At 44.1% G+C, this 15,538-nt stretch overlaps 1 protein-coding gene across 1 annotated transcript in view; it reads right to left on the bottom strand.

The window, feature by feature from the left end:
• HMCN2 (hemicentin 2) overlaps positions 1-15,538 on the bottom strand; it is a 345,628-nt gene that overhangs the window by 122,366 nt on the left and 207,724 nt on the right. The window contains 5 exon segments of the mRNA XM_040325278.1: positions 2,666-2,817; positions 2,963-3,142; positions 7,410-7,505; positions 8,702-8,798; positions 14,392-14,546. Coding sequence (XP_040181212.1) covers positions 2,666-2,817; positions 2,963-3,142; positions 7,410-7,505; positions 8,702-8,798; positions 14,392-14,546 — 680 coding nt within the window.

Below are 15,538 nucleotides of genomic sequence, written 5' to 3'. Positions count from 1 at the left end.
TTTATTCGTCGTTTTCATTAAATTGAATGCTCAAAAATGTTTTGTCTCACTCTCATTTCTTCTTGTTGAATGTTGAAGCTCTACTTGGAACCTTAAGATCCAACAATGTAAAATATGATTTTTTTGCCATTTTTCAAATGGTCTTAAACTTTTGATCAGGACTGTATATAAAAACTTGGACCATTCAATAGTACATACGAGTTGTTCAAGAACATAAGGCAATCAATAAGGTGTTATTACAGCAAAGCCTGCATTAGGATTATATTAAACATACAATGTGTAAGATATACAGTCTGAGCGGATAGTGTCTTGGCCATATAGTCCTTGCATCTTCTGTGTAAATTGCATTCTGAAGCTGCCCTGTTTGATATCCTCAGACTTAAGAGAAAGCAGAAACTTCCTGAAATTATCTTTCCATTACTACCTTTGAAATCTCATGACTTTAGACAGGCCGAGTTTAGCAAGTTGCCAGGGCTCTAGAGAAGGATGAAAATGGCTCACATCGCACAAAACAGCAGAATAATAAAAGTATTAATTTACGATATAAGCTGTCCTAGCTGTTCTGTATTATCTTCAATGTTATTATTAAAGAAGTAAGATGAAGTGCCCATGGCCAGCATCTTTATGTTAGAACAAAATATCATTACATATTTTACCTTACATGGCTGAGTGGGCACGGTAGTTTATAGTGCTAGAACGACCGATTTATGGAAGGTCCATATTAAAGTGGTTGTAAAGTTATATTTTTTTCTCTTAAAATAAAAAAAAATTATAATGATCTGCTCTGTGAAATGGAACCTCCTCTTCTGGGGTCGCCAGCGCTCTAGGTTCCTCCTCTTCTGCGTGTTCCACCATAGGTAGCCTTTTCCTATGGTGGACCACTTAGGCCTTGTACACACGATCAGTCCAAACTGATGAAAACGGACTGAAGGACCGTTCTCATCGGTTAACCGATGAAGCTGACTGATGGTCTGATGTGCCTACACACCATCAGTTAAAAAAAACGATCGAGTCCAACGCGGTGTGGTAAAACACAATGACGTGCTGAAAAAATCGAAGTTCAATGCTTCCAAGCATGCGTCGACTTGATTCTGAGCATGCGTGGGTTTTTAACCGATGCTTTTGCGTACTAACCATCGGTTTTGACCTATCGGTTATCAGTCCATCAGTTCAATTTTAAAGCAAATTCAATTTTTTTTGACCGAAGAATAACTGACTGATGGCGCCTACACACCATCAGTTTGGACCGATGAAACGGAACTTCAGTCCGTTTTCATCAGTTTGGACTGATCGTGTGTACAGGGCCTTAGGGGTTTGATTAAGAATCGGGTGGTGTGCTCAACTCTACTCCGGGCTCTCTGCTCACTTAATTTGACTGACAGCAGCAGTAGCCAATGGCTCCCCTTGTTCTCAGCCAAACCTGTGAGAGAGTGGAGAGAGGTCAGAAGACCTGCAGATGAGCACAAAGCTGGATCTCTACGGGACTCAGGTAAGTAAATTGGGATGGGTGGGGGGGCAGGCACTGAAAAGTTTTTGCTCTTCCTGATAACAACAAACATGATCCTATATATAAATTAGAACTATAGGCAAACTTTTTTTTTTTTCATTGTGGATAAGGCAAGGGAGGGATATAACCCCTGACAGATTTTTTTTTCACCACCTGTGTCTCATTAAGGAGATTTCCCTTTACTTCCTGTCCCATAGCGAAACAGGAAGTGAAAGGAAATCACTGCAAACTAAGGGAATTACTTGGGGGCTTCCAGGTCACCAAAACCAGTGTCCCCATTGGAAGATCACCCCCCCATTACTTTTCTGGGGACAACCCAAAATGTGGTATTTTCTTTTATCTATAAGGATAATGTTAAACAGGACAAATAGAGAGGGGGAATCTCGTTAAAGCGGAGGTCCACACAAAAATGGAACCTCCGCTTTTCGGAACCCTCCCCCCCCTTTGGTGTCACATTTGGCACCTTTCAGGGGTGAGGGGGGTGCAGATACCTGTATAATACAAATATTTGCACCCACTTCTGGGCATAGACTCCCGCGGGGGTCACGCTCCTTCCCGCCCCCCCCCCCTTCGCTGTCTTCTGAGAAATGCACAGGTCCCAGAAGACTCGTACATGCGCAGTAGGAAACCAGGAAGGGAAGCTGCAACGATTCACTTCCTGATTCCCTCATCAAGGATGGCGGTGGGGGCAGCCGAGAGCTAAACGATTGATCGGCTTCGGCTGCCGACATCGTGGGCACCCTGGACAAGTAAATGTCCATTTATTAAAAGTCAGCAGCTTCAGTATTTGTAGCTACTGGCTTTGAATATTTTTTTTTTTTGGCAGACCTCTGCTTTAATGGGGGCACAGAAAGCCACAAAAACTGACAGGTCTTGTAATCCATCTCAACTTTATCTAAAACTAGAAAAAAAAGTTTTGCTTTTAGCTCTACTTTAAGTCATAGTGGCATTTAACATTGTAGACCTTTAGTAAAAAAAAATGAAAAAAAAAGGCATGTTTAGATATTTCACCAAAATTGTTAACTCGGACCTCAAATTGCAACCAGACCTTGAATATCCTACCATGTAAATTGACTTTTGTACAATGCAAAACTGAAAATATTTCCATGACTACTAAGAAAAACATGAGAAAAATAGAGAAGTAACTCATATACTGACCCGGAGGCCAGCTCTTGCCGTGGAAACAGGAATTTTATCCTTCAACCACATAAGTGTTGGCTCAGGCACTCCCGTGGCATTGCACTCCAACCAAACCTGTTCATTCACCAGGAACGTGGCAAGTTCTGTCATTGATACAATTCTGGGTGGCACTGGGGTTAACAAATAAAAAAGGCATAGAGGAAGTTAGTGAATCTGAAGTACTGAAAGTGAAATATATCATGGGTAGAAGATTGCAGTTGATATACAAGAGCCAACCATTAAAGGATTGCCACACAGAATAATTCAGGTGCTCACCATGAACCTCTAGAGAGTAGCGGAGCTCGGTGTTGCCAGCTTCATTAGATGCCACGCAGACATACTCTCCGGCATCAGAGGTGCTGATTCTCTCAATTTGCAGGATCCTGCCATCATTTAGAAAGGTGACACCAGGCATTGCAGACAGCAGCTGACCTTCACCTCTGTACCACGCCACCACTGTACACAGACAAAAGATCATCATTACTGCAGCATCCCAAACTGTCCAAGCATTCATATTACATGATTCAGAGAAAAGGTCCGACCACATACAGAAAGGGGCTCTTTCTCAGGAGAGTCAGCACAGTTTACAATACCCTCATATGCAACTGGATTTTGCAAGCAGAAGTTACAATTTCTTGTTTTGTTAATTTCTGCACAAAACCAATAGATTCAAAGTTTTGTATTACCTTGTGTATTTTTTTCCTACTATTGCGACATACTATCTGCCAGGGGCGGACTGACAACTCATGGGGCCCCCGGGCAATAGAAGATTATGGGGCCCCTGGGCTTACAGATGGCCACCACCCCAGGAGGCAGTGCAGAGGCAGGACAGCTAAAATCTCGGGATTTTCACATCGAAAGCATGTCGGTTTCGGACATATCAGGGACAGATCTAAAAAAACAGAGGGCCAGATTCTGATACATTTACGTTGCTCAACGGCAGCGTAACGTATCCCATTTACGTTACACCGCCGCAGGTTTACAGCGTAAGTGCCTGATTCTCAAAAATCTTACCTGTAAACTTGCGGCGGTGTAACGTAAATCCGATCGGCGCAAGTCCGCCTAATTCAAATGGGGCGGGCACCATTTAAATTAGGCGCGTTCCCACGCCGAACGTACTGTACTGCGCATGCTACGTCGGGTAAATTACCCGACGTGCATTGCGCTAAATGACGTCGCACGGACGTCATTTGTTTAGACGTTACCGTAAATGGCGTCCAGCGCCATTCACGGACGACTTACGCAAACGACGTTGTTTTTTAAATTTCGACGCGGGAACGACGGCCATACTTAACATGGCTTAGAACAACTAGGGCTCAGCCCTAATTTTACGCGGCGTAACTCGACGGAAACGGCGTTAGATCGACGGGCAGCATGGATGTTCGGAAATCGCCGTAACTAGTCATTTTCATATTCTACGCCGACCGCAATGGCCTCGCCACCTAGCGGCCGGCCTAGAATTGCATCCTTAACCACTTACCCCCCGGACCATATTGCTGCCCAAAGACCAGAGTACTTTTTGCGATTCGGGACTGCGTCGCTTTAACAGACAATTGCGCGGTCGTGCGACGTGGCTCCCAAACAAAATTGGCGTCCTTTTTTTCCCACAAATAGAGCTTTCTTTTGGTGGTATTTGATCACCTCTGCGTTTTTTATTTTTTGCGCTATAAACAAAAATAGAACGACAATTTTGAAAAAAATGAATATTTTTTACTTTTTGCTGTAATAAATATCCCCCAAAAATATATAAAAAAACATTTTTTTTCCTCAGTTTAGGCCGATACGTATTCTTCTACATATTTTTCGTAAAAAAAAATCGCAATAAGCGTTTATTGATTGGTTTGCGCAAAAGTTATAGCGTTTACAAAATAGGGGGTATTTTTATGGCATTTTTATTAATATTTTTTTTACTAGTAATGGCGGCGATCAGCGATTTTTTTTTCGGTATTGCGACATTATGGCGGACACTTCGGACATTTTTGACACATTTTTGGGACCATTGGCATTTTTATAGCGATCAGTGCTATAAAAATGCATTAGATTACTATAAAAATGCCACTGGCAGTGAAGGGGTTAACACTAGGGGGCGGGGAAGGGGTTAAGTATGCCTGGGTGTGTTCTTACTGTGGGGGGGGGGGTGGCCTCACTAGGGGAAACACTGATCCTCGGTTCATACATTGTATGAACCGAAGAAAAGCATTTCCCCTGCTGACAGGAACGAGAGCTGTGTGTTTACACACACAGCTCCCGTTCCCCGCTCTGTACCGAGCGATCGCGTGTGCCCGGCGGCGATCGCGCCCGCCGGGCACACGCACGGGAGTCGGGGGCGAGCGGGGGGCGCGCGCGCGCGCCTCCGGCGGCTCGCGTGCGCCCCTAGTGGCGGCTAAAAGGTAGGACGTCATAATACGTGATCTCGCCTAGGAGAGCCACCTTGTGGACGTATTATGACGGTGCGGCGACGGCAAGTGGTTAAGATCCGACAGTGTAATTCAATTACACCTGTCGGATCTTCTGGCTATCTATGCGTAACTGATTCTATGAATCAGTCGCATAGTTAGGACGGCCGCAACACAGAGATACGACGACGTATCAGGAGATACGCCGTTGTATCTCTTCTGTGAATCTGGCCCATAGATTTTTACATACTGTCCCTGGTTTTCCTGAGCCTGGCAACCCTGATGGGGCCCCCTAGTGGCATGGGGCCCTCAGGCAGTGCCCGTATTACTATAGCAAAAAGTAAAAAATATTGTTTTTTTCAAAATTGTCGCTCTTTTTTTGTTTATAGCACAAAAAAAACGCACAGGTAATCAAATACCACCAAAAGAAGGCTCGATTTGTGGGAAAAAAAGGATGTAAATTTGGGAGCCACGTCGCACGACCGCACAATTGTCAGTTAAAGCGACGCAGTGTCGAAAGCTGAAATTTCGCCTGGGCAGGAAGGGGGTAAATGTGCCCAGTAAGCAAGTGGTTAAAGACAGGCATCCCAATACTTTTGGTAATGTAGTGCATGAATAGTAATTGAGAAAGTCAGCAAGTGAGCCCTAGCTTCAATCAATACCTTAAGTATCAGGTAGTATAGTACAGTCCGAGTATGAGTTCCAGATCTTATGAAATTTTCTTAGAGCAACCCCTGGCCTCATATGTCAATTTGTACAATGGGGGTGCCTCGTTAATTAGGTTAAGCCAAAAGGCCACAGGAGGGGGATCTGGAGATTTTCAAAATATAGCTATAGGTTTCTTGGCATAAAACAAAACTAAGCATAGAAAGAGCTGGGAACGTTTGGGGAGAGGGTTGTCATCAATATGTCCAAATAGGCACCTTAAGGGAATACATATATTAATTACGTATTTGAGTAAGCAAACTAATGAAAGCAGTGACTTTGGACCAAAATGCACTAATAGGTGGGCATTTCCATTCAATGTGATAAAACGTGCTATCTGCAGAAAAACATCTTGAACAAACAGCAGAGGGCAGCCTATTCAAATGGACAGGGATTATTATAAAAGGCGATATTAAAACGTTTTTAGACTAGCTCTGTTTATACACTATCACCTTCAAAATAGTCCCCTTGCACAGCAATTACAGTCAGGCCCGGATTTACTCCCTTAGCCGCCCCAAGGCCGGGGCGGGCTTCCGATGACGGCAATGCTGAACGGGCCGTGTGCGCACACCGGCCCGTTCAGCAGTTATCGAACAAGCACGCCACTAACCCGCCGATAATCATACGATTTTTGGCGGGTTTTCGGGCATACTTGTTCGATAAAAGTTGTGCGACTGTACAGTAAAAACCTCTGTGCCCATGAATGCAGCCTCTGTGCCCACTAATTGCAGCCTCTGTACCCATGCATGCAGCCTCTGTGTCCACTAATTGCAGCCTCACCATTTCCTGGATCATATGCAGCGCTCCCCTCCCTCTGTCCTCTGGCGCTCGGATTTCACGGAGCTGGGTCTGTGTGTGCAAGGTCCCGCCCCCCTAGACCAGCTTGTGTGATAGGCGGAACACTGATTCAATCTACTATCACACAAGCTTGTCTAGGGGGCGGGACCTTGCACACACAGACCCAGCTCTGTGACATCCGAGCGCCGGAAGACAGAGGAAGAGGAGCGCTGCAGCCGTCGCCGCCCCTGCACCCACTGCCGCCCCGAGGCCTGGCCTCAGTGGCCTTGTCAGGAATCTGACCCTGATTACAGTGCTCCCAGAATTCCTAGAACTTCTGGAATGTGTCCTGTGAGTCTTCTTTTCGAAGCGTGTCAAGCACCTTCTGAAATTTGTGCTGGATCTGTGCAATGGTGTCAAAACGTTGACCTTTGAGCTGGTCCTTCATCTTTGGGAAGAAGGTGAAATCTGCAGGAGCCAAATCTGGTGAGTAGGGTGGGGGTGTGAAAGTGAGATGATGTTGATTCTGACGAGAAAATCATGTTTGTTCTAACTTGCTGTCCATGATGAAATGGTCAGAATAGCACCAGTTGCACAGCTCCCGATGTACACAGGACGATACCTTTTGTCACACTGACTTATGAAGGCTGGTGTTTCCTGTGACTGCGGTGCAGCTTTGTGTTGCTATCTGTGGGCATGTTACAAAACTAGTCTCAAAACTTTTTAATACCAACTCGTAGGATCAGTATAGAAACTTGGTCTGGATAAACTTATCGCCAATATGCAATTAATAAAACACCAAAGCTAGAAAACAGATAATTGCAGTAGCAGTGTGTACTTCTTACCAGGCAAAGGACTTCCTGACGCCAAGCACTCTAAGGATGCTGGGAGATTTTCCACCACTGTATGGTTCACATCAGTTGGCTCAATATTAGGAGGCACTAGAAAGAAACAGATAACATTTGCACACATCAGAGGACCTCATTGACTACTGAACAACATATTAGGGAACCATTCCATTCATAGCCCAGGTAGTTAGACTACCTGACTCTTCTAATATTGTAGGAGCCCCTATGGTCAGGGGCGGACTGACAACTCATGGGGCCCTCGGGCAATGGGAGATTATGGGGCCCCTGGGAATAGGAGATTATGGGGCCCCCAGGCAATAGATTATGGGGCCACAAAGTACTGCATACACACACACACACACACATACAGTATACATACACAGTATATACACACAGTATACAGACACACATACAGTATACATATACAGTATACACACAGACACACAATAAACACACACAGTATACATACACATACAGAGACACACACAGTATACATACAAACAGAATACACATACACACATTGAGAAGGTACTGGAGAGGTGGGGCAGCTATAATCTTGGGATTTTTAGACCAAAAGGATGCCGGTAAGGGACATTTCAGGGACAGATGTAAAAAAATAGAAGATTATGGGGCCCCTGGGCTTACAGATGGCCACCACCCCAGGAGGCAGTGCAGAGGCGGAGCAGCTAAAATCTCAGGATTTTCACATCGAAAGCATGTCGGTTTCGGACATCTCAGGGACAGATCTAAAAAAAAAAAAGATTTTTACATACTGTCCCTGGTTTTACTGAGGCTGGCAACCCTCATGGGGCCCCCTAGTGCCCGAATGGTCAGTCCGCCCCTGCCTATGGTTTTTCATTAAAGTGGACCGAGAAGAGCTTCATATCGTAACTTATCCTACTACCCCCTCATCCTAAACTACTAAGGCTAAAATAAAACAAAACAAAAAAAGCAAATTAAAAAAAAAACCTTGACCTTGGACCCCACCTAGGCAAGGTTGAGGTCACTCTTATGTTCTTACAAGATTGAAGAAAAGTGGAGAATGCTTACATTTCTCAAGATTTCACTCTTAAACTGAACAGGACCTATGGAATGGCTTGTTGGGTTTCCTGGGGTAAGTATTTTGTTTTTTGCCTTAGCAGTTTAGGATACAATACAACACAATACCAATATAGCCCCTGTTTGATGCAGAACTGCTAGGTTTCCTTTAAACACCAAAGAAGTGCTAGTCTTTGTTATATTTCTGCATCTAATAAATATTTAATCCAAAAGAAAAAAAATACACTCACCCAGCACATTCAGTATAACATCTTGTCTTCCCTCTCCGGCAGAGTTGGCAGCCACACAAGTGTAAACGCCTTCATCATCAATGGAAATTGCCTCAATCTGTCAGTAAAATCCATGTTAGTATTTCAGGAAGAATGAGAGGAAAAAAACATTGTTAAATAAAGAGTTCTTATTCCTAGATGTTGGTTCTTAAAGCTAAACTCCAAGAAAACAGCTAAATATTACTTATTCCGTTCAGTCAACCTTGTGATTTACACACCCCTGCCACACTGCACATCCAGGCAGGCAGGGTTAGTGCAAGGATTTTTGACACCCAGGCCTAGACGAAACCCCATTTTGCAGCCCCCTTGGCTCCGCCCGGACCACACCCCCTTTCCCCTACCCCTGTATACGGTGGAGGTGGCGGGGATGGAGATTTTTGCATTGCCTCTCCACCTTTTTCTTCAGCCGTGGTCCGCAGACCCACACTTGCACCATCTGACCAGGCCAGAAGACAAATAGTGGCAGCCATGGTCCGCAGGTATATGGACAGGCCAGGGTAGAGCATAGCTCCCAACTGTCCCTGATCTGGAACAAAGTTCCTCTTTCCCTAGTTTTGGTCTGATCTATATAGTTGTATATAAAATGCACTACTTATCAAAAAGTGTTTCCCAGTGCTAAACCTTTCATCCAATTTCTAAATTGCTGCACTTGTAAATTTCAAATTCCATAATAAAGGAATAGTAGTGGTAAAAAAAACACCAGTCTTTTTTTTTGTACAATTCTTACTTTAATGGGGGTGTGACAGGGGGTGTGTCCTATCACTTCATACTTTTGCTAATAGGTGTCCCTCGTTCCCATCTCAGGAAGTTGGGAGGTATGGGCTAGGGTAGTATATGGACAGGCTAGGGTAGTATATGGACAGGCTAGGGTAGTATATGGACAGGCTAGGGTAGTATATGGACAGGCTAGGGTAGTATATGGACAGGCTAGGGTAGTATATGGACAGGCTAGGGTAGTATATGGACAGGCTAGGGTAGTATATGGACAGGCTAGGGTAGTATGCCTTCTCTGTTCCATTGTCCCAGTCTCTGTATGGTACCTTTCATGCCAGTCTGTCTCCTTGATCCAGGGGTGCTTTGTTCCTCCCAGAGGCTCCCTTGCGCCCTGCGCCTCCTGTCCGTCCTCTGGGCCCCCTGTCCTCCGAGCCTCACATTAGAGAGGAAATTGGAGGTGTCAATACTCTGAAAGCACAAGGTATGCTTCTGGCCTTTTCAGGGGGGGGGGGGGGGGCAGGGGGGCGAGGTAAAAGGAGAAAACGGTGGAACTCTTCTCCCAGGATCTCAGGCTTATCAGCCCTCGCAAAACACCCACCATGTGGAGATGGTTGCCCATCTCCACGAAAGCCACTGTTTGCTGCCACAACCGAACCTGCACTCCCGGAACTCCCAGAAATCCTGCAACTCGCCTGCCCCCCCTACACTACGACACTAGCGGCCCCCCTGACTGATGTGCGCTCTAGGCCGGCGCCAACCTTGCCTATAGGTAGCACCGGCCTTGTAGGCAGGTGACACTCTTATTTCCTGGTTCAGCAATGCAGCTTCCTGTCCTGTGTCACCACTCCATGTCAAGCTTGCTTATTGGACAATTAAATAATATTATCACCTTAGTTCAATTAGGAGGGAGGCATTCTGGGAATCAGTAAATGTGAACCAGATAGTAGCAGAATGATTTTTTTTCTGCCTGTGCCCTGTGAATCATGAGACTGCCTAAACAAAATCAACACGCAGGAAGGTAAAATCGTAAACATACAGGCATTTCTACTTTGAATTGATTGCCTGGAGTTCCACTAAGCACATCATCACCTTCCAATCTATACCCACCATATACTGGTGGTCTGACAGTGTAGTTAATATGAGTTACTGCACTTAAAAATTAGCACTATAAATGAACCCATCACTGTTTATTTTTTTACTGCCATTGATCACTGATGTCATGGTATTTTTTACTCCCATTGTCCACAGTCTGGCCCCTAAACAATGAAGGACAATGAACTAGCCCTTTGAGGGGACCCTTGCTATAATATGATAAAAGACATGCAAAATAGAATCCAGCAAAAATAGTAAAGTACTAAAATATATAACTCATTAAATACATTCAGGTGAATAATGTAAAGCAGGGTACACATGTCCAAAAATTCGGCCAGTTCAGCAGGAACCAGCTGAATTCTGGTATGTGTGTACCACTGGAAGCCGGATGTTAGACTTTGACCAGTTTCTGTTGATAGATCCTACTAGAAAACCAGTCTTCGATCACCGCATGCTGCCAATGGCTGCAGCGCTGATTAGTGTATTCTGCTGGTAGGATTTCCTTAGACCCACGTTTCTTGTGTGGATGCAGGGATATGTCTATTTTTTTAACTGGGTGGTTGAATGAAAAAACAACTGTGTGTGTATATCCTGCTTAAAAGAGAAGTGTGTGATTTGAAAAAATGGAACATACTCTAATGCCGCGTACACACCATCACTTTATGTGATGAAAAAAAACGACACTTTCTGTGAAGTAAAAAATGACGTTTTTGAAACTTCAATTTTCAAAGACGAAGTTGCCTACACACCATCGTTTTCTCACAATGATCTTGCAAAGTGAGGTTACGTTCCCACCACGTTTTTCCATTGAAGCTTGCTTCATAAGTAGCTTCTGGGCATGCGTGGATGAAAAAACGTCTTAGAAAACAACGTTTTTTGCTACACACGGTCAATTTCTGTGAAGTAAAAAGTGCACTTTTGAAAAACGACACATAAAATTGAAGCATGCTTCAATTTTTTTGGGTCGTTTTTTACAAGACATAAAACGACGTTTTCCCCCACACACGGTCAATTAAAGTGACGTTTTTAAAAACGTCATTTTTTTTCATCACATAAAATGATGGTGTGTACGCGGCATTAGACTCTCCACCGCCTCCAAGACAGAGAAGATCAAAAACCACTGATCACTCAGTTCTCGGTCTTCAGTGAGCAGATAGCTGATGATTGGCAGCCACTGACGCTCTGCTCTGCCCCTCCAGTGCTCACTGGAGTGCCATTCTGTAAAGGGGGAGGAGGCGGGAGCAGTTGGCTCAGGCCCTCAGCAGTGCATGCTGAGAGGCTGAGCCAGTTACAGGTCAGGCACCTGGGTGGATTCCGACATTAAAGCCTGGACTGGACGAATGATGTGTCAGCCAACAGCAGACTTTAGCCCGCTGTTGGCTGAATACAGGTCACAGGAGTGCAGAACTAAGTGCACTCCTGTGACCCACAGGAGAAGTAGGGACAAAAGAGCTTTGGCCCTACTTCTTCTTTAACTCTGCAAAAATAGTATTTGCGTTTTACATCCATTGAGAACTATACTGGTGTTATCAACTAAATGCCATATTTCACACCTGATTCTCTGTCTTTACATCAAAGAAAGCATCCCTGCACACCTTCATGCTCATAGCTTCCACTTTCGTGCCGTGGTCAACATGAAGCAAGCACATCTAGAGGGAAGCTGGGAATGCCTTTTCCAAACAGGGAGCTACTTATTCTCCTATCTGATTTTTTTTTTTAACTCTGGAGCTTTAACTGCTAAGGCGGTGAAGGGTAAAGAACTGTGTGGATGTTCTGATGAAGATAAGCTTTGTGAATGCACATTAATAGCAGCAGAGGTTTATTTTTTATTGTGAAAGTGCCACAATTTTTTTTTTTTTTTTTATATTATGGAAAGTATTTAGTATTAATGCATGTATGGATACCTTGACGCTGGATATACACATAGCAATTTTCAAGCAAATTCAACAACTTTAAACTGTAAAAATGACTAAACAGATCATTACAGTCTACAGCCAACAGTTTTCATTGTTTTCCACTCAGTAGAAATTGTTAATGGTAAATTGCATTGATCTGTTTACCTATTAAATGTTTGTAAGTGGTTGAAAGTGCTTACAGTAAATGGCTTCTTGTATGGCCTGATGTTTCCACCACAACTGTTGGGAATTACAATATATGAAAAATGTATCTGTAATCAACCCAATAAAATTATATTTCCTATGAACAATGTTGTTGTGAACTGTATTTATCTGTGAAATCCAAGGTTTGGTATTTGAAATTTCTTGCAGGGTTTTCCTATTGACAGAAAATGTAGGGCAGCCAGAGATGTCCGTGGCTACTATGTGCAAAATTCAGTGACATGCCCCAATCTCTCAATCACAGCAACATTGCATTTACACAGAGGCGGCTCTCTAATTAGGCGGTCGCCTAAGGCCTCGCATTCTCAGGGCCACCTAATTTGCCTGTGATCAATACTAATGTTGGCGCCATCGGATCTCCATATCACCCCTCTCTCTTTATCACCTCCCCCTCTCTTGCAGTGTGCTAGATCCGTGCATTTTCTGCAGCCATTTTTCTTGCTTGAATTATTTTTCCCATTATGGGCGTGAGTGGGGCCTCATTTCTAAATTTTGCCTAAGGCCTCACAAAGCCTAGAGCTGCCTCTGCATTTACATACCATGTAGGTGCTACTGAGTTTTGAGGGGGAATGTTTCACCTAATTCCTCTGCAGACCAGTACCTGATTTATGATGGATGTAGTTGCATTACATGGCATGTTCTAGATGGCTACAGTTGAGCTTTCCTTTTTTTTTTAAGTCATGTGTTGTATTTTGCATACTTAACAACTCATATGTGATTGACATTACAAATGGTGAGAAAAGAGCTCTTTGGGAAGGACATATTTTTACGTTGCTCCCAGTCTCTCCCAGAGGCTCTCACTTATAAGTGACCATGTAGTCACACTGTTTTTAAATTGTCAAACAAGGAGGTGGCTTTTACATGTGGCTATAACAATAGGTAGATCTCTGTAACGGAATGACCCCGTGACAAACAGAGACTTTGGAAGGATGAGGGGTACTCCTGTACCGGCGTCACCAAGGAGTCTTATGTCTAGGGTCACCTTATGTCCAATAGGGCCATAGGGTGACTGAGAAATGATATCCTAAATTACAGGACAGGGGACATTACTGATGGCTCATATTACAGGATCTTGAGATATTGCAAAGTGTTGGTTTATTCTGACCCTACTGGTCAATAGAATGACTCTTTCAATGCTTAGCCCAGGCTATTGAGTTGTTAAATGAGGCTGGCTCCTGAAAGGCCTTTTATTGTGTGATAACACGGTTTAAAGCCTATTGATGATCAGGTGTGAATACCTTTCTGTCGGAGACAGACCATCTGTCTAAAGATGTGGATTGAGGGGAAATCATTGTGTGATGGTGTTTTGTTTGAATTCTATTAATAAAGGAATGTGACTTCTCAGGTGTAGTGATTAGATCATGTTAATTATAGACCGTCGCCAAAATGTTTGGGTATGTTTAGTAATTAGCCCATCTGAAGGTGTATTGAAGCCCCCCCAGTGTGTGATGTGTGGGTGGAGAGTTTGATTGTTCCTGTAATTACTGAAACATGCCTTGTAAATTGTATATAAACTTGAGAGCTAACCATTAAAAGTGTTCATATACATTTTAAAGCAGAGAATAGAGCTGTCAGTCTCATTTTCTGGGGAATTGATATGGATCGTGCCTGTTGGTTTGTCTGTGTGTCGGATAAGCTGTCGTGGGTTGATGGAAGGTCGTAAACGGTGGTGACCGTTACAATCTCCTACACCTATTGCGCACAAGAAAATTGTCATGGGCTGCATACCTGCAGTGTAAGCTGATTGCTTGATAACTGGAACCCGTCCTTCCACCAGCTGACGGAGGGAGGTGGAGATCCGGAAACATCACATTCTAGAGTTAGCGGTTCCCGTAATCTAGCAGACGTGCTGCTGCCGCCCGTGATGCTGACCACAGGAAGCTCTGTCACAAAAGAAATGAGATCTCAGTAAACAGTGCTGGGCAGACATCTATGTTGGTTTTAATCAAAGACTCCAATAAAAAAAAAAAAAGGCAACCTTTATTTATTGCCACCAGTGAAACCTGGAGGTGGTAAATATATGAATAAAGAGCAGTTATGGAGGAAATAGATAAACAGCACCTGGTGTTATGCAAAGGTAATATAGGCAGTGGGCTAAAACACCCAAAGCTTGTTTTTCTTTTCATTATTAATTAAATGTAACCTCTTTGGAAACATAAAACAAAAATATATTTTAACTGAAGCATGCATAGTGGACCTCTATTTATATATGGCCACCGAGTAGCTGCTAAGATCTACACTTACAAGAAAGACCAAAGGAACCGTTTAATGAGTTGGAATAAGGGAGCTGCCATCATAGACATGAAAATGCTAGTTGCGTGGCTTTCTGTAGCTTCAAAACATTCTAAGGCACTGACCTGGAATTAGGGTGACCACATTTCCAAATTGCCATTCAGGGACACCTTCCCAAAATTCAGCTTGCACCATAATGAACCACAGCACAGCTGGGGCGGCAGGTACACGCTCTACCCAGAAGCACTAATCACGCCCCCCAAAAAAGGTAGCCGTATCATTACTTTCCTTACTAGTGGTACTTGTCCTGGCCGGCCGAGTCCCGTTTTACCTTGTTCCAACGCTGGCTCAGTGATTAGACACAAGAGGCGGGATTTATGATTTCTCCAATCACAAGTAGGGGGCGGGAAATTTGCCTCTCCAGGACAAGTACTGTCAGTGAGTAAAGCGGCAAAGTAGCAGCATTATTTTGGGGGGCATCAGATTGGCGTGGGGGGCAGGGGGTGTGGTTGTGTCAGTCTCATTCCGGGACACTGTATTGTCCTGGAATGAAGGTTTCGGGATCCAGGACAGACCTGCAAAATTTGGGACTGTCCCGGCAATCCGGGACACGTGGTCACCCTACCTGGAATGTGCATGCAGC

This window comes from Rana temporaria, chromosome 9, assembly GCF_905171775.1.
Source record: "Rana temporaria chromosome 9, aRanTem1.1, whole genome shotgun sequence".
NCBI lineage: Eukaryota > Metazoa > Chordata > Amphibia > Anura > Ranidae > Rana > Rana temporaria.
The sequence above is the reverse complement of the archived record's forward strand: the minus strand, read 5'-3'. Positions and strand labels throughout refer to the sequence as shown.